Source organism: Gadus morhua, chromosome 18, assembly GCF_902167405.1.
Source record: "Gadus morhua chromosome 18, gadMor3.0, whole genome shotgun sequence".
NCBI classification, from domain to species: domain Eukaryota; kingdom Metazoa; phylum Chordata; class Actinopteri; order Gadiformes; family Gadidae; genus Gadus; species Gadus morhua.
The window spans coordinates 3,190,749-3,214,394 of record NC_044065.1 but is presented as its reverse complement, the minus strand read 5'-3'; the positions used below and the strand labels follow the sequence as shown (position 1 = coordinate 3,214,394).

Sequence of the window (23,646 nt, the reverse complement as noted above, 5' to 3'; positions counted from 1 at the left end):
CAACTTAATGACCTCAAAGTGCTAAAGATTGAGACTCTCTGTCTGAACTCATGCGGGAGGGAGTTGAACTTGACTCCTTCTACCAAGATGGGATCAGGATGTCAATAGAGGTGCATAAGAGGCCTTGTTACTGTGACTTCTTTGAATGTTTGGATCTTTAATCTTTGTGTATTTGGTTAACATGATGTCACCCATGATGGTCGTGTATATAACAAACTCTAGTTTCGAAAAAGAGTGGAGTTCAAAGCTTGAGCAGCTTTTTCTTCTTCACCACTACAGAGTTTGTACGATCATTCAAAAGACCCATGTTAACTTATTTCCCAGAAATTTGACCGATGGAACCAGGAGCCTCGGAGGCGGGACATTCTTCAGAGGTCTGAAGAATACTTGCGCTACGCCGGCGCAATTCATGCGTAAATTTTGCGGAGTTGTAACCCGCTTGAACATTCCGGGTGACGTCGCTCATACACCAGGAAGTATTTGTTTTGGGGAAGAAGAACAACAGTTTCGTAGTCACATAAATGATCAGGTGCTCCGAATGATGTGCGCTGTGTATGTGTCCCGTATTATCAGATATTAAATAACCATTATTTATTTGAGTGCTTTATCGTTATTGCATTTCCATGTGAAATCATAAGCTTATTGTTGTCTGGAATATATTGCATAAAGCTTAAAGGGGTGCGCTGAATGCGCTGTGCTAAAGAACATTATTGTGCAAGGTGGTTAAGTGATGTTGTAGTGGACTGTATGGCCCTGAGCTTCGTTAAGTACCTGCTGAAAGGTGGACTGCCGAATCAGAATCTTTACTCTCCGGGAGTTGTAACACAAGTTATTTTGTAAGTATGCATTTCGGATCATATGCATCAGGGTCACTTTCATTATACCTGTGGACTTGTGGTCTAAGTAATATGCATATCTAAAAAAAAAAATTGGTCATCCGTGTGTTTTCGGCAGAATCACTTGTTTGACACACCGGGACCCAACTCCGGAAAGACTCAGGGTTAAAGTTCATGCAAAGAATTGTCCCAGGTCTTTTCTCCAAGGTAAGCTTTTAGGATTCTTTGTTGTAATCCCACTTAATATGGTTTAACCACTGAACTGGTAGGATATATTCTGAACACGCAATGATTCATGTATTTGCAGGCCTACACATACGTTTTACACTCCCGGATAATGTGACCATGGATGAAGATGGTAAAGAAACCAACAGTGAGCCGAAGATGAACGCGGGTCCCAAGAGTAGAACGGGGAGCCTGCGTGGCGTGAAAGCCCCGTTCTCCCAATACAGAATCAGCCCCAAGCAGAAGCATCAAATCAAGGGTATGCTTCAAAATTGGGTGATCAAACCCCCAATGCCTCACGGTAGGGCCGAAGCGCAAGACGTGGACGTGGATTCCCACCAGCGCTCGACTGCGGCTGAACGTGTGGACGCTGAAGAAGAGGGAGCCCCCGCCCACGACGACGCCATGGACTGTGGGGAGGACACCCAGCCGCTGACCCCCCAGAGCCTGGAGACGGACATCGCCGCCGCCGCCTCGTCCTCCTCCGAGGCCCCGCGGCGTCCGTCGAAAACGGAGGCCGAGGGAGGAAGCTGGAGAGGAAAGCCCAAAATAACGGACTTCTTCGCGGCGACGCCGTCCCCAGGCGTTCCTCCCAGGAGGGGGAGGCAGCAGAGCGGCGAGGTGTCCCCGGAGCAGGACGACGGCTCTGCTCCAGAGGACGAGCCGGACGTCACCTGGCTCGGGACGCCCATCGGCGAGCTGAGGAGGATGCCTGAGTGTGGCGGGCGTCTTCCCCGACTGAGGCCCTGCCCCGTCCAGCACACCGTCATGATCAGGGTGCGAGCAGCTGGTTCCTCACATTTTGTTGTTCGATCTTATTGTTCAAATGTTGATTTGTGTTAAGCACACGACTACTACGTTATTATGCCTGAGAGAAAAATATTGAAATATATATATGTAATATGTTATAATAATACGACATATTACATGTTGCTTTTTCTTTTTTTTTACTTTGTTGTAACCATAAACATAGCTTGCCACCCGCACCCGCATATATATCTGGTTTCCAGATTTGTAGCGAACAAACACCCTGGTTTCCTGGTACACTGGACAGCAGCCGGTAGTTTCATTGTTTCAGCCTCAGGGTTCTGACCAGATGTTTTTGTCCGTGACCCGTCGTTTCTGTTGCTCTCAATGCCCCAGACGGATCTCCTCCAGAGGGGGAAGGCTCCCGTCCCCTACCCGTCCACCTTCATGGATGTCTGGGACGACGTCCATGTGAAGATGCCTTGCTCAAAGACAAACCTGTTTCCTGTAGTGAATGAGGTATGCACAAATCCTGCGCCACTATTTCAACACCTTATTCTCATGTCCACGGTACTCATCTAGGCCACGAAATGACCACACTGTTGGCACAGTAACCATCTCACCTAACATACTGACCGCAAATAGAACATGGTGGGTTCAACTGAGAAGCCACAGTTGGTGGCTGATGAGGTCGTGTAGAGCTGAACAGGTTATCTTAAGTTATAAGTACTCCCAGACTCCCAGCACTACACGTTTAATGTTAACAGGTAGCACTGATGACCCTTCACGCGGGTCTTTGTAGAAATTCAAGGCGCAAAAAGTAAGCAGATCTCGGTAAGTGTCCATCTTCACTATTAAGGCTTTAACCTGTTTCAATGACATCCGTCAGTTACCTGTGTCAGTATTAGTAACACCAGTCAGTCAGTAACCTGTGTCAATAATAGTCACTCAGGTGTGTCAGTAACCTGTGTCAGTGATAGGCCAGTAACACAGGTAAGCCAGTAGCACAGGTAAGTCAGTCGGTAGAACACTTCATGGCTCTGTTAACGTTACACTAGAAGTGTCGGTACCTATGAAACGGATACACAAGTAGAAGAATAATCTCTTTATATTATCTATAAGATAACAACATTAAGAAGTGCCAATCCTTACACAGCGCTACAAATTGGACCTGACATCATCGTTGTTTTGCATGTGCAGGAAACACGAGTACTGCAGAGTCGATGGGGGCTGATCCAGGAGACACTGAGGCGGAGGTTCACCAGCTCCCAGGATCTGAAGGTGTGGTTGGGCACACACCCTCTGGCGTAGAATGCAGCGTGTTTGGGTAGTCACGCTGGCACAGCTTCAGCCGCTTGACCGGAGTTGGCCTGCTCATTCTTTGTTTACGTGGATAATTCCTCTGTGCACAATGCCCAGCATTGTGTAGAACATTGCTGAAGATCGACACCGACACTGGATAAACATTGGGTGTCAGGTGTGTTATGTGGTATTCGTAAGGCAATAAACTGAGCAATGTTGGGCCTCTACATACAGCTGTATCCGCATGCCTTTTGTTTTAAAAAAAAAATCCCTGTTTGTCCTGTGTGAGCAACTCTTAGTCAAGAAGTCTGCGTTCCAATCAATTAAGCACACTTTGAAAAAAATATATGCTGACACACAGACTGATACTCATACACACTAACCCTAACCAAATGTTGTCCAGGAAGTGTGATAATGGTGGGCTTTTCATTAACTACATTGGATCAGACTTACTAAATGCCATTCCATTGAGGGAATTGCAAATAAGAGGTTGTGATGAGATGTCCTCTTGTTTGCTTGCGGCTAACATCTATCAGTAGATGGCGCCATCACCTCAGAAAAGTTAGATCCGCAAAGAGCGCTCAATCCTCCGATGTCTTGCCTTTCTGAATGACTAAATTGTTGTATGTTATTTTTGCAGAAATCTATATTGAAATATAATGCTGCACCTGCCAAGAAGTGGGACTTCACAGCATGGCATTCATACTGCACCAAGGTAGGTTCATATCAACATGTTTTAATGTCATCGTTGAGTTTCCCTGGGACCAAAAATATGTTGCCCAAGTCTCTTTATTATTATATGAGGAGGCAAATAGTGAAATAATTGAAATACATCGAATAATAATGCAACAATCTAAAGTGAACTTACCTTACGTTTGGCGAAAGCACGGACTGCTTGTTAGTGATTTTGATGCAGCAACCCTTGTCAGTTACTGCTAAATGGAATTTCCATTACGGGTGAATCACCAGAGTAGATTCTTATTGCAACAAAAGGGCCTAGGAAAATAGCTCAGTAGTTTGGATGGTAGAATCGCTTTTTTATTATTATTGATTACATTTTACTATTAATATCATGTCAACAATGGGTTGATTAACCTCATCATAGACATGTTTCATCAGCGTCATATAACTGGAGGTTGTCTGTCGGCCTTGATGGTTATTATAGCAAAGTTCACAATCCCTGGCCGGTAACTGCCGGTAAAATTATTTTGGGGTTGCAGCTAAATTAATGTAAACTAAAGCAAAGTATTTGATTGGTTCCGGCAACGAGTGACCCTTGAGCTGATTGGCTCTCGGTTGCCATTCATCATCTGATATCAGTCGGTGGTTGAAAAAAAGAAGGCAGTGTGTTTCTTCCATATCATATATATGAACATAGAACCTGGTTGGTAGATCTCTAACTGTGGTCTCGCTTCAAACTGGAGGGGGACGTGTGTGTCTGTGTGTGTGTGTGTGTGGGGGGGGGGGGGGGGACGTGACATCCATACACATTAAGGACGTGTTGTTGATGAAACGTGTGTGCGTACAATGGGTAGCTGCCATTTTGAACATATTTGGTAATGGGTTTTGTCTTTGAGAATGGCAGAGGTTGCAGCCCCCAGAAGGGTAGAGTGGGAGTCAAGAGAAGTAATTTAATCTTCTGCCAAAAGGTCACGTTTAGTTAGCTTGTCAGGAAAGGAAAGTGTCTGACATTACATCTCAAAGAATGCATGGTTTCTTCCGTGTGCTGTCAAACTGATCGCATGTAACATGTGTGTAATAAATCATTTCAATAGGTCATTTTATACTATAATACCAATATTATTAGAATGAAAAGAGCATTACATCTATGGGTTGGGGTTAGGGTTATACAAACTGTAGTTAGACTTTTATTTAATGATACTTTTTCTTTTGGGAAGCCAAATTACTTTGGTGACTTATTTGTTCTATTGCTCTAAAAAGCTACCATTATTCATGTAGCGCAGTGCAAATAAATAGTGTCTTGCAGCGGCGACTGCCATCACGATGAATGGTCAATACTCTACTCGGATAGCGATCATTAAATGTCTATGAGTGTAGTTTACCACTATTGATGCAGTAAGCGGTCTGTGTTAAGAAAACGAATGTTACCTCATAAGCAATTTCCTCAAGCATGTTCAGTGACCATGGTGTGCGTGGCTATGACAAAGATACCTGATTGTGATTGGTTGAATTGGTAATGTGGTTGTTGTTAATGTGTTTCGTATTTGAGTCCCATTCAGCTCCATGATTTGTAATTATTTAATTGACGCAGGAAAAAAAAAAGGACACCAACCAATCACGCTCAATGTTAAGGACCTGAATGAAACAATATTGATCTGTGAACGATTCATTGGTCCCCGTGCGTCCCCATGTGAGGGAGGTCACCGACAAGTATTAAAGCCGGCACCCATACCAAAAAGAACCCCCCGCCAAAAAGGGAATCCATTATGACTGGCAAATGGTGCAGTCTGTTTTCTTTCCGTTCATCAGGCTTATCGTGTTTTTCTCCTCCTTCTCGGGAATGTCACGGTGGAGCAGAGTGCAGGGGGGGGCAACGGAGCAAGAGGGGGGTGGGGGGGTTGAAGATGATTGACAGGACACGGGGTCTTCATTGAATATTCATCTATGCAGACAAACAACAACGTCACTCTCCCTGACGGACGGCATCACAATTGTTTGGTTTTGTTCTCTTGTCTCGCGCCTGAAATCCCCGGTCATTAATGGATGCCTGGACCACAGGTTGTGCGTTTCACAACGGCAGGGCCGTGCCATAGCACGGAGAGTCGATCACACATAACCGCATGGTTGCTCTTGACGAGGGGTCGTAGGTCAGAGACGTGGAGAAAAAAAAAAAGCGCGAGGCGTTGCGGTGTACGTTTGTTATTGCTTTTATTTCTGCGTCGCTGTTTCCCGCGGCCGGCGCATCTCGGCTTGATCTATCGAGCCGCGTCGAGCCGACTCGCGGCGCTGCTCTCCGCTTGATTTGATGGCCTGTCGGCCGCTGATTTAAGGCACTTCAGTTTGCTAGTGCTACCTCAGCTACACCAGTCCCTCTCCCACCAGCCCGCCATCCGGTGCAGTCCACCGCCGCTCATTCATTACACCCCCCCCCCCCCCCCCCCCCCCCTAGGAAGCTTTCATGATGTCAGCCCGGTCATTACTTATGACAGCAGTTTAGCCTGGCTCCCTCTCGCCATGATATAAATGTCCCGTGCGCTGAGAGCGCCGGGCGCAGGGTGTGTTTTCTTGTTTCTGGAAACCCCGGTGCGTTATCTCCGGCTCTGCCTCGTCTCAGGGCCCCTCGTCTCGTCCAGGAAGCGGCCCCTAATCAGCTGGCAGGGGCCCGTAACCTTGATGCAATTGGCCTTTGATTGATCACACTGACATTCAGGGAGCCAATAGGACAGTAAATAAGAGCCCTGCGTGCATGCAGGCTGCCAGGAGTCATACCGCCCTGGATGGATGGCTGGTTGTTCTGCAGCGATGCTGATATCTGAAACATGACATAGGAGAGGAGAGTAGTGTGGCACTAGTTGAAGCACTTAGCGTTGTGAGGCGTCTTTTCCGAGCTATCTTTGTTGTATACGGGGAATGGGTTAACCTAGCGATTTTTAGTGCTTAGCACTTGAACATCCTTACTGTACCGACTGCGATATATTGTAGTTTATCTTTCTAATGACACATGTACTCATTGTAAGTCGCTGTGGATATAAGCGTCTGCTGAATGCCTTTAATGTAAATGTAAGAAGTAACAACGGCCTACCATCTTTAGCGATATTTCAGATTGTAATCATTATTTTTCTGTATCCGATCTAAACTTGAGGTAGGCTTTGCCGATACAGATTACCAGCCATACACACTGTGACTGGTGCGGTTCTGTTGTTGTATTTATAACGACTTGGACGGCCTTGAAATGGGATCTTTTGTAGGTTGTTCGTTTGATTACACGCACATCCTTAACATTCTGATGCGCCGTCCATGCTGCTGACAGCGCTCATGTTTTCTGTCGCAACTAATCAGTGCAAACAGATGATATTGTCCCAGCTGGGCCTTCTGTCAAAAATCAAACGTAAACATGTTGCCTCTCGCTCTCTCTCTCTCCCCCCCGTCTCCCTCCCAGGTCCTGGAGCCGGATGCTGCTCAACATCTGCTGGGCTCCCTGCTGCCAGACATGGTTCAATTAGCACTGCGAGCGTCAGAGCTGTGCACCAAGGTAACTAGCCCCTCGTCGCTCAATACCAGCCCAACAGGGCACCCTCTCGCCCTGGTCCTGGCGGTCTACTACACCCCCACCCCGCTGACCCACAGAGGCAAAGGCGCTGATATGATCGTAGGAAAAGGCAGAGGGGAAAAGAACGCAGGGGTCGGGGTGGGTGGTTAGTGACGGTCTCGACATCTGATGGTCCACGATGCTACCGGTCGTCTTGTGCGTTGTTGAGGCCGCGGAGAAGGAAGTGGTGTGTGTGTGTGTGTGTGTGTGTGTGTGTGTGTGTGTGTGTGTGTGTGTGTGTGTGTGTGTGTGTGTGTGTGTGTGTGTGTGTGTGTGTGTGTGTGTGTGTGTGTGTGTGTGTGTGTGTGAGAACCAGCCCTTTAGGTCATCTTTAGTCCTCACATACTGCGTGGTTGTTGTTGTAAATATGCGTTAATGGTGTACTTTGGTTTGCACTGCAAACCTCTCATAGCCCCAATTTGATCTTAAATACAATAAATGATGAATGACTAGTATCGGTGACGTAGTAATAGAGGTAATATTCCACGAGTCTGCCCACCACTCTCTGCTACAGTCGGCCATGATAAGTCTGGAAATGAAGCAGCTGGCTTGCGATCGATCCAACGCCATTATCCATTTCTCTGGGCCTATTAAAACGTATGGCCTGGCCTGTCTATGACACAGAGCGCAGAGATTAATGTTCCCATCCTATTCCCGCCAAAACAAACTTGAAAGCTGATTCCTTTTTCTTTGGTCGTATTGAATCTGTGAGTCGCTGAGGGCTGCGACCAGCAGCCCGTTGTGTGGAGGACCCCCCCCCCTCTCTGAATAGCTGCAGTCCCCTTGGGATCATGAGTTACTATTCCTTACCGGGGCAGCGGAACTCCTGATGCTGATTAACAAACCCCCGACTCTGACCAGGAGTGTGAATCCCTCTCTGAGCTCGGGTGGAGAGTTACCTTGTTGGCTTGATTGTAATCACCTTGGCTTAAGGACCCCCCCCCCATCCCCTCCCACCTGCCCCCCCTCCCTCTCCTGGCCCCCCACCCTCTCCTCCTGTGAGTGGTTCCAAACAGGTCCTGTTTCCACACAAACTAATTCTGGCACCCTCATTTTCCGCAGCAACAAAAGATTTTGACCTTCTTCTGTCTGGTATCTCCCTCCTCCTCCCCCTCCTCCCCCCCTCCCCTCCTCCCCCTCCCCTCCCCTCCCCCCCCTCCCCCCGTCCAGCCCATCCCGCTGCTGAAGGAGGGGGAGGAGCACTCGGTCACCATGTCCCAGGAGCAGGTGGCGTGCCTGCTGGCCAACGCCTTCTTCTGCACCTTTCCCCGACGCAACTCACGGAAGTCCGAGTACAGCAACTACCCCGACATCAACTTCTACAGGTACCGCCGGGGAGGGGGGCGCTGCTGTGTGTCCTTTAAGACCGGGTTTGGGTGGTTGGGTGCGTGTCCTTTCCCTCCCCATGGTGATCTGCAATACTGGAGCCGTCAACCTGTTCAGAAGCCGGAGACCCACCACATTGGATACATGGTCTCTACTTAGTTCGACTTGATTTTTGCTTTTTACTTTTACTTTTAATTTTTATATGTATATTATACATATTCATCACCCAAGTGGGTGCTACACACTGGTGGTGGTTAGTGAGGTCCCCCCTTCACTCTAAAGCGTCTTTGAGCGTGTTATAAATTCAATCCATCATTATTATATATTCAGTTTTTTGTTCTTTGTCTCCCACATGTTAAGCCTTAGGCCTTGGCTCCTTATGATAGCCCCTAAAAATATCTAATACATTACTCTTAATGTTAATATTTCATGTGCTTTAAAGCATCTCCATGGTTATCCACTTATGGAAGTAAAAGCTATAATGTTTGAATGAAGAGTTCAGCTTCAACCAAAGTCTGGATGGCACTCACTCCCAGCGTCTTTACTGGCTTCTGTGTCCACTGCAGACCACAACAGATGTTCTCATGGCTGGACAAGCGATGGCTCATCACCTGAACATGCCTCTGTAGCTGCCCAAGCACACAGCAAACATATTTTATAGCTGCTAACCACTTAGCGCCCACATTAATGAGTCATGTTGACCTTCGCTCCCCAGGTCGCGACCTTTGAGCGAGCGGGAGATTTTTGAACGACCTGGGCCTTAAGAACTGGATTTACTTTTTGCTTTTGCCCTTTCTCAAATCTTAGGGAAATAACGCATACAAAATAAAAATACAATTCCTAATTCATAAGGGTTTTATAACATAACTGTATGTAACTTTTATGGTTTATTCAACGGTTCTCATCGTTTTTAAAGCCCACATTGTGCTGAGCTGAGCGTCGTGATTCCTTAAAATCCAAAGTCAGGGGAGGGTTAGGAGAGGGGGAGGGGGCGTCCCCCCCGTCGTGATACATCACCGTGGCGACGTGCCATCTCTGTGGGCATTGCGGTGTAATTACATAAGTGGAGAGGGGGAATTAGATTAACAACGACTTGGATGGCCCCTCTGATAATGGACGGGGGGCCGCGCTGGCTGGCGTGCGCGGAGCCCACTCCGCCGCCGTCGGTACCCCGCTCACGCACCAGAAGAAGCTCTTCTGTGATTAAAAGGAGCGTCCGGGAATAGACGGCGGTCTGAACAACGTCGTGCCGGTCAGCCTGCCCGTGATGCATGCATTGCAGTGGGTGTCTCTTTCGCTTTATAGATGGGCAACATCCCAACGCTTTCTTTTATCTTGTGTAGACCGGTGGATTCGGGCACTTTTGAAATGAAAAGACACCGCGGGTTTTTTTATCTCAATGCAGATTGCAAAAAGCAAACGATTTGCTTAGTGTTCTGAAAGACACGCAATGAATAAAACCCAGGGAGAGAGACGGCTCTTTATACTCCTCAGAGTTACGTCACCCCCCCCCTCCGCGTCCTCTCCCGACCGATATCTCGGCGTTACATAAATCGGCATTCAACGGTCGCCGTTGTTTCATCGGGGGCCGAAGACCCTCGGCGCCATTGTCCCCCCGTTCACTAAGAGCCCGCCCCCTCCGCGACCGGCCGGCCGGCGGCGGTCAGAGCGCTCTCAGCCCCCTCAGGGCTAAAGGCCGCCGCCGCCTCGCCTCCACCGGCCCCCGCTGACAGACAGCACCAACGGAAAAGGCGCGAGAGTGGACGTGGCTGAATGGGTTTTGTCCCCGGGGCCGGCGAAGGGGCTCTCAGTGCACTGGAGCCAGCGAGTCGTTAGTCCATTTGTGCTCGGGTGAATGTCCCGCTCCCGATCGCTGCGAACGGGACACTAGCCCTGAAGCACGGAGGGAACACACCACCCTCTCCTCCACCCCCCCCACCTTTCACTGTCACCGCATCTCATCCTTAGAGTGTGTGTGTGTGTGTGTGTGTGTGTGTGTGTGTGCGAGTGCGTGCGTGAGTGCGAGTGCGTGTGTATTTTTCTTTCTTCATCTTCGGGGGGGGGGGGGGGAAGGAACTAAAACGTCCTAATGTACCCCTAAGGTGGGATGACTTACACAAATAAACACACACACACACACTACTCCTACTTTGTACTTCTTGGGCGTCTTGAGAGTGTTGTGCGGAGGACAAAGGGCCCGGGGCCCCAGGGCCAGTGACAGGGCTGCATCAGCGGAGGAGCTGCCACATAATGGGGCAGCGAGCGAGAGGGAGGGAGGCAGGGCTGAGCTGAGCCAACGTCCCACCGCGCGCCTGACTGAACTCTCATGTAGGGGGGGACGGCCGGGTCACGGGTCTGTGCCTCTCTTGTTTTAACTTGCCTTTTAAATGATCTGTTGAAGAAAAGAGTTCTGTGCGGACTCGGACGTTGTTACAACCACTTAATCAGGATCATAAGAAAGTGTAGAATGTAATCTGGACAGAGTGGACTGAAAGTGCCCTGCTGAACCTAACGACTGAACTGTCCTTCTCTCTTTGGGTCTCCAGGTTGTTTGAAGGGGCTTCTCCTAAGAAGATTGAAAAGCTAAAGACTTTGATGTGCTATTTCCAAAGCGTCACTGAGAATAGTAAGTTTAACGGTGTGCGTTTGTCTCTATGGTGAATCTTGGACGGTGACGTATACATTTGTATACGAATGAAAAGTAGCGGGGTTCCTACTCCTGGACATGTCAGTACATTTTTAGATGTGCGGTTGTGTGCAGTGCATCTCAGTGGTAGACGTCTGAGCTTCCTGTGTGCGGTGGTAATGATACGGAGACCTGTTTTTGTTTTCCAGTGCCGACCGGACTCGTTACATTCACACGGAAACTACTGGACTCGCCTCCGGACTGGAACAGGTAGAATACTTTTGTCTCTTCAACCAAAGTCACCAAAGACATTGCCTTATCTTTGGTAACGTTCACCGTCGAATCCCATTCACACCGCCCTGCGTCGGGAGTGTGCATCCCTGACCTCCATCAACCCCCTCCGCTCTGCCCCCCCCCCCCCCCCCCAGCTCTGAGAGCCCGCTCACCCGGCTCCACGTCACGTGTGAAGGCACCATCGAGGAGGACGGCTACGGCATGCTGCAGGTGAGCAGGCGTGGGAGGAGGGAGGTCATACACGACGCCACACTAGAGGAACGCACTCATCTCCGTCACCATCAACCCCCCCCTAACAGACCCCGGGGGGGGGCCCTCTCTGCCCCCCCTCCCCCCCTCCCCCCCTGCGTGTCGGCCAGACTTCCGCTCTCATTGTCAGGACCCCACATCCGCCCCTCCTCTCCTCCCCCCACCCCTCCCCCGTCTCCCCCGTCTCCCCCGTCTCCCCTCCACCTTTTCGCGCACATGACCGGCTACGGGGGTGAGGCCGACGCCGGCGCGATTGATGGACGTGTCGGGTGAGGCGGGGTGTCCAGGGGTGGGGGCGTGAGGGCGCTGACAGCCTGTCAAAGCAGTAGGAAGCTGGGGGGGACTGAGTAAAGAGAGTCGGTCCGATCAGCTGCAGCGAGGCAGCACCACGACGAGAGGAGAGTTTACACCACGGGCGTTTAGATCGCTGTAGGAGCTTTAGATTTGTTAGACTAAATGCTTTGTGTGTGTCGATTCTGTTTCATGTGATTTTGTTGATTTCAGACACAAAATGATCGGATAACATTTTAGGCACAAAGACAATTATTCCCGACCATGTAATAATGCATTAATATTCAGATTTATGTATTTTTTCCTCTGAATTCTGCGGAAATTGCAAAGTGTGTGTGTAAATGAATCCAAATATTTGTTGTGTCATAGCAGCGTTATTTAGTAGTTCAAGTTCTCAAGTTGTTATTTAGCAGTTAGGTTCGGGTCAATGCTGGTGTGCTGTTGGTGCAGCCTCATGTTAATTCAGTTTCCCCCTCACTTTCAATGTCTGCTAATCATTGTTGCTTTGCAGGTGGATTTCGCCAACAAGTCTGTGGGCGGGGGTGTGACCAGCTCCGGCCTGGTGCAGGAGGAGATCCGCTTCCTCATCAACCCGGAGCTCATCGCCTCCCGGCTCTTCACCGAGGCCCTGGGCCACGACGAGTGTCTGATCATCACAGGTCTGTCGGCCCGTCGCAACACACACCACGAGGTCACTGAAAGTACTCGTACATGTACTGGGATGGTTTGATTCTGAGGATCGTGGGTAATCAAGGGCGAACAAAGATGGATGTGGTGACCCTATTCACCAGTGAGTCCGAGAGAAGACCTAAGAAAAGCGCACACACACACACACACACACACACACACACACACACACACACACACACACACACACACACACACACACACACACACACACACACACACACACACCCCTCTCCAGACAAGTCCTCAGCGACCCCCTTGATTGCGTAGCAGGCGTGCCCCGTCAGGGCTGGTGTTATCGGAGGCTGGCCCGCTGTTGATTGCCCCTGCTGGGTCTGTTCCGCTGAGCACCATTCAGATCCCGCTGGTTTCTGGTAAAGGGCGGCTGCAGCCCGCCGACTGGGATAGACCCACTCAATGCAGATTGAAGAAGACAACAGGAGCTCCATGGGGTTGATTCTCTGAAGTAGTCCTCCAACCACCTCTTCATCTTCCACCACCTCCTCCTCCTCCTCCTCCCGATAACACAAACCTGAGACCAAATCCACGTCCACCTGTCCACCAAAGTTCAGATAGCACAAATCCAACGTCTGGTCCATGAGTTAAAACTCTCTCGCACCAAACAATCAACAAATCGTCAGGTTTTGCTTCTGAGTGAACTAACGGGTTTGTTACGGGTATGAGCATAATCTCTCAGAATTTGGGTAACCATTAACGTGCCCTTTGGGGATAAAGATGACGAAGTGAACGGGTATGAAATCAGCGTGTTCCACACCACTCACCTTTAGTGTCAGAGGGGACCACAAGGTGAACTGATGTTAGGAAACCAGCAGATCGAGGTACCTTCTTTCAGCCACAACTCTACGTCATGTTGCAAAAACACATTGTTTTTCCACACAAATCATTCGGCTCCGTGGCCTGAACTCTCCTCGCTAAATACAAAGATTCTGACACACGGGTGCTGCTATTGCTGCTGCTGCTGTTGTTGTTGTTCCATCACTGTCCAGAGCCCGTAAGTGATTTATCGAGCTTCCCTCTGATGAATGGCCCTTTACACTCCGCAAAGTGTGGTTTGTTTCAACAACATAAAAAAACATAGCGCGAATGATGAATGTGACCGAGTAGCGTCTTGTGGCCCGGATTGGGCCCGTAACTCCAGGCATGAAAACGCAGAGAAATACTGAGTGCCGCTCGGTGTGAGAGACTCGGCTGAGCCAGTGTTGGCATGGGTCGCGGCTGAACGCGTTTAATAGCTTACATGACGGGAAGGTCTTCATGCAAGGGGAAAGAGAACGCTCTCCCCCAGGAGAGGCATTCAGGCTCCGAGGCAAGGGGCTCGTGGTGACGTTTTATAATGCTCTGACTTGTAAGTAAGCCAAAAAAGAAAATATGACTTGTCCATTAGTAGCTTATTCATTTTATTAGGCCAGGTTGTGCTTACTTGCAAGTGTTTCAACTGCACTGAAACACATCTTTCAGATGTCAACGTTTTAATGTGGAGTGATTGGAATTGTATTTTAATAGAATGAGTAGAGACCCCCAGCGGGAGAGAGAGGGGGAGAGGGAGAGAGAGAGAACACGAACACAAACAGACCCCAGCAGTAGGAGAGAGAGAGGGCTCCCAGTCAGTAGCCAAGAGCCCGGGACTCACTAGAAGAGTCACCTTCAGATTGGCCCTTCTCCTCCCACTCCCCCTCCTCCACGTAAGCCACTTAGCGTTATTACATCGGGCCCCGAATTAATTAGAGCAGGAAGACCTAGCGAGGACCCCCTTCTCTAATGGACTCTAATAATAATGGAATCTTTTTTCTTCTTTTCCCTTCTCTGATTTTACAAAAGCCAACCTGAGTCACGCTGCAGAGAGCGTGTGCAGACTGCTAAATCAGCTCCGGCGTAAAGAGTGTGTGTGTGTGTGTGTGTGTGTGTGTGTGTGTGTGTGTGTGTGTGTGTGTGTGTGTGTGTGTGTGTGTGTGTGTGTGTGTGTGTGTGTGTGTGTGTGTGTGTGTGTGTGTGTGTGTGTGTGTGTGTGTGTGGCCATCCAAAAGTGGCCGAAGCCCTAATTGAATTCCCCGTGATTGCTGGGTCTTCGGGAGGCCGTTGGGAGCAGTTACACGCCAAAATAGGATCAAGGGGAGGGCAGGGGAGTCGGAGATGGCTATCCCGGGCCGGAAACCCGAGGAAGAGGTGCCAGAGCAGAGAGAGAGAGGGAGAGAGGAAGCCTCTCGCCATAGTCAAAAACACGTCCATTGAAGAAGTTGCGTTGTGGTCCCGGTCGTCAGAATTAATTGCTCAATTAATTGCCACCGAAGCACGATGAGGTAACGGGCCGAATGCCATGTCTTCGCTTCATGCTGACGGTGACTTTCTCCTGCTCACAGCACGGGAGGGCTATCGGTTACTCCAGCGATGCTGTGGACCTCAGTTTTCTTCCACAACACCGCAGAGTAGCCCCAGACCAGTGTTGCTTCAGTCATCGGAGCTCCCCACCTTCAGCGTACAACAGTTCCTGTTCGCACATCAAGGCCCCGATCACATCGGTCTTTTTTTGAGAGAATGGCGGGAAGTTTGCCGCTAAACATCGGAACCCCGAGCATGGAGCTCGCCGCCTCTGCACTGCAGTGCGCCTCGCTTGTGTCCGCCAGGGTCGCCTTGCATTCTGCAGGCGAAGTCTTCGTCTCTGAACTCGATGCTCTCCTACGTTCTGCCTCAAGGTTGCCAGAGGCTCCGTCTGGAGCGGGTCTAGCGAGGAGGACCCTCAGCTTAACCCTCAGCTCAGCCGTCTCCCCCCTCTCTTAACGGCCATCTCCCCCATACCTCAGGGTGCACTGTTCCCTTCACCCCTCTGCAGAGCTGCGGAGCCGGCCTGGAACAGCTGCCTCACCAGACGCTGCCTAGCTCTGTGTGTGTGTGTGCGTGTGTGTGCGTGTCTGTTGTGTCTACACCGTACATTATCTTATTTGCGGCTAAATCCAGCCTCCGCCCGGTTATTCAGTTGAGATTGCACTCAGGTGGGCCACTTAAGAGGCGGCACTTATCAGCGTCTTGCCCGGGCGGTGATTGCACTGCGGGAGGAAAAGAAAAGAAAAGAGAAGGGGGGGGGGGTGGTGGTGGTGGTGAGGGGGTGGGGGTGGGGGGGGGCAGGTGGAATAAGAACAGCAGGGAGGAGATTATTATCGTTCATCAAGTGCGCTGAGGTGTGGAGGTCCCCCCCCCCCCCCCCCCCCCAGCGCTGGAGGGCTGCTGTCCAGGGCCCCGCCTGCTGCTAATCAGCCTGTTTATTCACATCCGCGGCCGCTCTGAGGGGCCAGCCACTAATGAGCCCTCATGGAAGGGGGGGGGGGGGGGGGGGGGGGGGGGGGAGGCTAATTGATGGCCCCGGTTGACTGCGTTGTGAACCCCCCCCCTCCAACTCCCACTCCACCTCCAGTCCACCACACCCATGTCCTTCTCTACCGGGTGCCCCCCCCCCTCCCCCCCACTCCTTCTCTCACCCCACCCACGGGCGTTCACATCCGGGGTGGGGGGGGTTGGGAGGGTAATAAGTTGACCTTCCTCTTGTCGAAGCACAGCCCCCCCCTGTCATCACTCTGTGATTACTACAGAACAAGGGGGGATGTGTTATTATTTTAATATGCATTGCATATGTTTCATGCGTTGTCTATGTACCAAACCACATGCTTCTACCGTTATGGATATTTATCATATTGGGCTGCATGGCCCAATATGATAAAAAACAAAAGGGAAAGGGAAGTCTGGGGCCCCCTGCTTGAGCTGCTCCCCCCGCGACCCGACCCCGGATAAGCGGATGACGATGACGATGAGGAGGATGAGGATGAGGGCTGCATGGCCCAGCCCTTGCATAATGTGTTTTTAATCATATTTTGTGGCGTTTATTTATTTTCCTGCTTTTATTTATTTATTTGTTTGTTTAAAAAAAGCAAACAACAGAATAATAATAAGACGTGTGTTTGTTTGAACGTGGTTTATCCAAAATTGATTGTAGCGTGTTACCACAGTGTTGCTGTCTCCCAGTGACCACACCGGCAGCAGCCACTGGCAGCGTGTGACCTAACCCTGGTGTTCTGTCGTTCTGTCAGGCTCCGAGCAGTTCAGCACGTACACGGGCTACGCCCAGAGCTACAGGTGGTCTGGAGCCCTTCAGGACTCCCTCCCCAGGTACTACTTGATTGCCCTTAAAAATAGTACTTAGCATTGCAGTTATCCCGGCTATCTCTGTTGTATATGGGAAATGGGTTACCTTAACGATTGTTAGTGCTTGGCACTTGGTTCTATGAACATCCTTACTGTACCGACGGCGATATATTGTTCTTTCTCTTTCTTCTGACAAATGTACTTATTTGTAAGTCGCTTCGGATCAAAGGATCTGCTAAATGCCCTCAATGTAAACGTGAATGTACATCTAAATGTACTTCCTCTCCGCCCAGGGACGCCTGGCACAGGAGGTGCACTGAGATCGTGGCCATCGACGCGCTGCAGTTCCGGAGCTTCCTCGATCAGTTCCATCCGAGCAAAATGGACCGGGAGCTGAACAAGGTCAGTCCCGTTGCGAAAAATATTGGGGTACTTTGCCACGTATTGCACACCTCAGTCTCAATGTAGTTTGGGATAAACAAATATCGAACCGTCATTCAGCATAGGTGACTGGAATCTACTTTTTACACACTTGGTGGCATAATATCACCCCTTTTACGTTCTTGTTTCCTTTGTTGCCGTTATGAATATCATCCCCTTTTTGTCCTCCAACTGCGATTGTTTTTGATATATGTGCTGGAATCTAAACATTATTGATCGGGGGTTATTTTTGGAATCTGGTTCACATTTGTTAGCCCCTGACCCCATGTTTAGGTCAGACGATTCATCTTCTTCCGCGTTCGTCGCCCTGTTTCATCACCTTAATCCTGTCAACATATGCCTGTTCATCAGTCGCTGAAGGCTGGGGAAACAGTGTGGGGGTGGGGGTGGGGGCCCCAGCTGTAGGTGTACTCTGTATCTGTGTAGTCATCGATATAAAGGGGTTGTATTATTAATAACAGCGGAAGTGGCGGGGGATGGGGGGGGTAGTACCACCATCCTTTGATGTCGGGCCGCTTTCATCTTCCATAGTTGTACATTATCTACACAAAACTGAGAAAGCGCTCTTGCCGCGGTCACGACACATTCACGTGCCGCATATCGACACACGAAAATGAATTCGGTGACCCGTGTCCCGCACAGAGACACACGGTAGATCATCAAACGTGAGCAAATGTTAATTGATCTGGAATTGACTCGCTCGTGCTGTTCACGGGGCGAGGAGTTAGCCCACACTCAGAGCGCTGATCCGGAAGCTGCAGCTGCCCGCCCTCGACCGCGACGCCACGGGATGAATTAATCGACAGGCACAGACCAGCTGTGGTCCACCACAAGCGTCAGCTCTGGACGAGATGGATCTTCTAGGGGGGCCAGAGCGCTGGTGACGGCGTGACGGCGTGGTGTCGGGAGTGACGGCGCTGATGGATGTCGCTAATAGAAAAATCAAGATGTTGATGTTGTCAAAAAAGTGCGGAGGAGTTTGACAGCCCTGACAGGCGGGTGAAGGATCTCCCCGACATGCAGATCAATCCCCCTTGTTTAGCCGACTGTCATGGCCGCCTCCTATCGTGGGAAGGATTGATGACCGGTCAGAGGGGGAGTTACAATTCATTTGCGCAATTTGCTTATTTCCGCTGCTTGGCGGGAAGAAGAAAGGGCTGTGAATAATGTGTGTGTTAATGGATGAACGTGTCAAGTGTTTAATTGGGTTAATCTTTTATCGTTGTGCGTTTTGTGTTGTTGTCGTTTCCAACAACCTGCCTTCTTTGTTTATGATGTACGATGATGAAGTGTCATGTTAAATTGGCACCGTGCATGCAAATCTGAAATCATTGACGGCCCTTGCGGTAAAAACCCAGAAAAGTCCCATATTACGCCGCGTTTCATAAGTACCGGTGTGTGTTTAGCCACCCCGATCACATATCCAAATCCCTTTCATCTGAGCATCCTGCTGAATAGTGTGCGTGAGCTGGAGCCCTGCAGGCAAACCCAATGAAGTCATTTTGAGTGTTACGTTGTACACCTCCAGAATGCGTTTCCTCGTCATTCCTCTGTTTTATCGCACAAAGTTGAGCACTGACCAGTCGGAACAACTCTAATATAACTTCTGGTCTGACGGATCCCTTTTCCTTTTCCCATTCGATTCGTCATACAGTTGTGCAATAGTTTTCTTTCATGCCATTCTCATCCAATAACGGCCTTCCTAATCATCGTTAGCTTATTTTTGTATTTATCTAAACCTTTTTAACGATGAAAAAGCTCTTTCAGAAGAGTTCTCCTGGCCACGAGAGGCAGCAGCCCGACGGTTCCAAACGGACCCTATCCTAGATCCCAGAAGGTCAAAGGTCATGTCTGTGTGTCCTCCTGTCCTAGGCCTTCTGTGGCTTCGCCCGGCCGGGGGAGAAGAGCGAGTGCCTGTCCGCCGTGGCCACGGGGAACTGGGGGTGCGGCGTCTTCGGGGGAGACACCCGACTCAAAGGTAAGGTACGCTGAAGTTACAGTAACATGCTGTAGCTGATTAGGTCTCTGTTTCCTATTACAGTAACACATACTATGTTACCTGCTATTACAGTAACACACTGTAGCTGATTAGATCTCTTACCTATTACAGTAACACGCTGTAGCTGATTAGGTCTCTGTTACCTATTACAGTAACACGCTGTAGCTGATTAGGTCTCTGTTACCTATTACAGTAACACACACTGTGTTACCTATTACGGTAACATGCTGTAGCTGATAAAGTGCTTGCGTTACCTTATATGCTCAGCACGATTTTTAAGAGCCAGGACGTACAACATACAATAAGTGCGTACATGAAGTGCCAGTGACTGTGGCTCGGTCTCCCCCCGGTCCCCCAGTCCATTGGGGCCTAAGGCCTCCCCGTCCATCACCTCAGCCTGGTCCCTCTCCGGCCTATTTGTCCTGCCCCCCCCTCATCGACCCAGTGACAGGAGTTAATATTTGTCATTAATAACGCCATCGATCCGGTCTGCTGCTGCTACTCCAAGAGTTTTCTCTCCTAGAGGCGGGGCCGAGCTGTGACTCATACCCCCCCCCCCCTCTCCCTCCCTCCTCCCCTCCCCCCCTACCCCCCCTCCCTCCCTGGCGTCCTCGCCTACACTGTTGTCATAAAGGGTGCCTTCCTGGTCATGAGAAGAAGAAGTGTCCATGCACATTTAATCACTCCTCATTAGTCGCCGACGCCGCGGCGTGTCTCAGCAGACACTGGCTCATTAATGACGAGCCTCCAGGGAGAGAGAGCCCCCCCTAACACGCCACACAACCCCCCCCCCCCCTCTCTAAACCCCCACAGCGCTCACATCGCCTACTCACATATTCTAATTGATGGAAAATATTTACTTATAAACGACGCGCTTCAAAGCGAGGCGTAAAAAAACCGGGGCGGTTGTTCAGCGTGCAGCCGTCGGGTTCCTTGTGTTCGGTGATTGACGCCCCGCCTAGCCACGTTTTAAATATTCACACGGTCTCCGGGGCCCGGAGACCGATGAGGTCAAAGCCAAGCAGGTCTGACCGGTGTGGCCCCCCCCCCTCATCACTCACTCAACCATCACTCCCTCACCCATCACTCATCACTCACTCTCTCAACCATCACTCCCTCACCCATCACTCATCACTCACTCTCTCACTCACTCACTCAACCATCACTCCCTCACCCATCACTCATCACTCACTCAACCATCACTCCCTCACCCATCACTCATCACTCACTCAACCATCACTCCCTCACCCATCACTCATCACTCACTCTCTCACTCACTCACTCAACCATCACTCCCTCACCCATCACTCATCACTCACTCTCTCACTCACTCACTCAACCATCACTCCCTCACCCATCACTCATCACTCACTCTCTCACTCACTCACTCAACCATCACTCCCTCACCCATCACTCATCACTCACTCTCTCACTCACTCACTCAACCATCACTCCCTCACCCATCACTCATCACTCCCTCACCCATCACTCCCTCACCCATCACTCATCACTCACTCAACCATCACTCCCTCACCCATCACTCATCACCCACTCTCTCACTCACTCCAACTCCTTCCCTGCAGCTCTGCTCCAGTTGTTGGCCGCTGCCGAGGCGGGGCGGGACCTGGCCTACTTCACCTTCAGGGACGTGAGGCTGATGACGGACGTCCACAACATGCACACCTTCCTCACCGAGAGGAGGAGCTGCGTGGGTAAGATAGCCCCTCCCCCGGCCGGCGTCTGCTTGTAGCTCCTCCCCCTAGTCGTGTGGTCGCGGTTTGTTTTGCTAGCGAGCCGCGGCGCTGTAGCCATGTGGTCGTTCGTGTCCACGCCCTATGATATCAAACTATGGTTAGCTGTAGTTGATAAAAAGATTCACCTTTCAAGAAATGGGTTGTAGGTTGTAATATATTCACCCTGTCAATATCAACCGACTTCTTATTTCTTATTCATTCCCCGCTCTGTTACAATAACAATTGCAAAAACTAAAAACAAACAAAGATCAGAGTCCGTTTTGGCATTGGACAGTAATGCGTTTGTTTCATTATGAGGATTGCGTTGATGATAAATAACAATATGATTAATTTGATCATTAATCCGACGTCCGTCTGTGTGTGGCAGGCGAGGTGTACGGGCTGCTGCTGCAGTACTACCGCTCCGAGTGCACAGCCTGCCGGGGCCCGCGTCCTGACGTCAGCCTCTACGCCTTCATCTACCAGCGCCTGGGCTCCTCCAGCCCCTCCCCCTCCCCCTCCCCCTCCCCCTCCCCTTCCTCTCCCCCACCACCACGGTCGCCAGACTCGTCCCACTAGGACACCCCCCCCCTCCCCCCGCCTTCCCCTTTCCTCCTCCCTCTCCCCCTCCCCTTCCTCTCCCCCACCACCACAGTCACCGTCCTCAACCCACTTGGACCCCCCTCCCCCCCCTCCCCCCACAGTTGACCCAGTGAGTCACTGCCACCACCACCACACCAAATACCCAGGACTAAATCAACCCCCCCCGCCCCAACACACACCCACACACACACCCCCCCCCTGCCGTCACCTAGTTAGGGTCTTTCTGTCGTACGGTTCGTTCTTTAAATGTGTTTCATACCTTGGTAGTATTGATTACGGTCGGCTTTTAGCGCTCTGAATTCACGGGATTCGATGACATTTCGTGGCGGCGTACAACCTCCCTAAAATGCCCCCCCCCCCCCCCCCCCGAAGCAGTTCAGACATTCATACGAATCAGGGCCTGGGAGCGACGTGCTTGATTAGCTGTTCCAGCCAAGTCTGTACGCGGCGACACCTTCCTGTTGATTCCACCGGCGCCGCCGTCGTCGCTCGTGGCCTCGGTGCACGAGAACGACGCGCACGTGATTTTAATGGGGAAGCAAAAGGTTGCCATCCGTCTTCGGGGTTTGCGTCTGCCGTATTTATTTTTTATTTTTCCTTCGGTTCACACCCACAGATATCCTGTCTAATTGAATTGGCTGTCACAAATCAAGTTAGGGGGAAGAAATTAAAGTAGAAGTGGTGGCGGAGTCGGTTGGCTCAGTGGACTGGCCTCCCGAAAAGAGGAAAAGCACTTCTACGGGGAGATCGTTCCTGCTGCTCTTTGAGCGCAGACTGTGTTGGCAGCGCTGGAACACGGGTACGGGTCTGCTCTGTGTGGACGTGGGCTCCATGGAATGGGCTTTGGAGCTCAGCCTTAAAATAAGCATTTACTTAGATTTTACTGCTCAACAATGTTATGAGTGAGTGAATGGATTTCAGGGGGTTAGTTTTATTTTTATTTTATTCTTGTGTTTCTCTGTAGTTTTTTGCTCAAGGTATTTTGATCCAGGAGTGCTTTCATTTGTGAACAAAGCCTTAAAATAAAATTATTAAATTAATTCTGTTTCATACAAAAACGTTTTTTTGTCTTTGCGTCGACTTCTGTGACTGTTCGGTCCGTCTGACTCCCTCCGTCCGACTTCAATGACGCAGTTGGTCCTCTGACGGCCGTCCATCCGTCTGTCGGTTTGGCAGGCTGTGAGCGACACCCCCCCCCCCCCCCCCCCCCCCACACTGAGAAGTTACCGTCAGAGCATGACCCCACCCTGCGCCTGGCCACTCATCTCCACCCCTCGCTATCTCCTCTCCCCTCCACCCGGCGGTTTAATAAGGTCACACTTTAATATCACCTGTACATGACACCTCATTACCTAAAGAGGAGCGAGCTGTAGCCAATCACTGACAAGACTCAGACGGTGGGACATCTCTACCTGTTGAGACGGCTCTCGTCCTCATTAGCATAAGGCAGCTCCGCTCGCTCCGTCTCACCTTTCGCCGACTATAGTCACTCTCCTGGGGTATCGCAGGTGATATAGGGGCAGTTGTGGTTGTTTTTAGGGGGTTATGTTGTGGAGTGTGCATTAAGGCAATGGAGTCAGGGTCAGGATAGTCTCTGAGAACGTATGTCGTACAGTAAGTCATGTTTGACGGATGTGTGTCTTGTGAGTGGGTCAGGGTAACAGTAAGACACAGCAGTAGACCTGACAATGACAGTTGGAAGAGTACAAATCATGGACACACAACCAAATATTGAAATGAAGTTAGCTGGACAAAGCTCATTCATAGTGGGATGACTTGTTCGTCCGACACACTGTTAATTGACATTTATGTTTAGATAAATGTAGGTCTGTTTTAGCCAATTGTCGTAAGGTCCACGTGTTCAA

General features: G+C 50.3%; 1 protein-coding gene across 1 annotated transcript; it reads left to right on the top strand.

Moving 5' to 3' along the window:
• Nucleotides 1–474: 474 nt before the first annotated feature.
• LOC115530857 (poly(ADP-ribose) glycohydrolase) lies at nucleotides 475–21,772 on the top strand. Its single transcript, XM_030339665.1, has 17 exons — nucleotides 475–836; nucleotides 955–1,043; nucleotides 1,144–1,838; nucleotides 2,205–2,327; nucleotides 3,009–3,089; nucleotides 3,751–3,825; nucleotides 7,231–7,323; nucleotides 8,551–8,705; nucleotides 11,253–11,332; nucleotides 11,542–11,602; nucleotides 11,761–11,836; nucleotides 12,678–12,825; nucleotides 16,951–17,029; nucleotides 17,299–17,407; nucleotides 19,319–19,424; nucleotides 21,029–21,157; nucleotides 21,567–21,772. Exons 1-17 carry the CDS (start codon nucleotides 688–690, stop codon nucleotides 21,755–21,757), a joined length of 2,439 nt encoding a protein of 812 aa, XP_030195525.1. The 5' UTR covers nucleotides 475–687; the 3' UTR covers nucleotides 21,758–21,772.
• The last annotated feature ends 1,874 nt before the right edge of the window (nucleotides 21,773–23,646 follow it).

Bases quoted from the DNA above. Each gene is read 5' to 3' on its own strand.
- LOC115530857 (XM_030339665.1), top strand. From the start codon at position 688: ATGCGCTGTGCTAAAGAACATTATTGTGCAAGGTGGTTAAGTGATGTT. The intron at 3,826-7,230 runs GTAGGTTCATAT...TCTCCCTCCCAG, and splicing joins GGCATTCATACTGCACCAAG to GTCCTGGAGCCGGATGCTGC. The intron at 7,324-8,550 runs GTAACTAGCCCC...CCCCCCGTCCAG, and splicing joins CGTCAGAGCTGTGCACCAAG to CCCATCCCGCTGCTGAAGGA.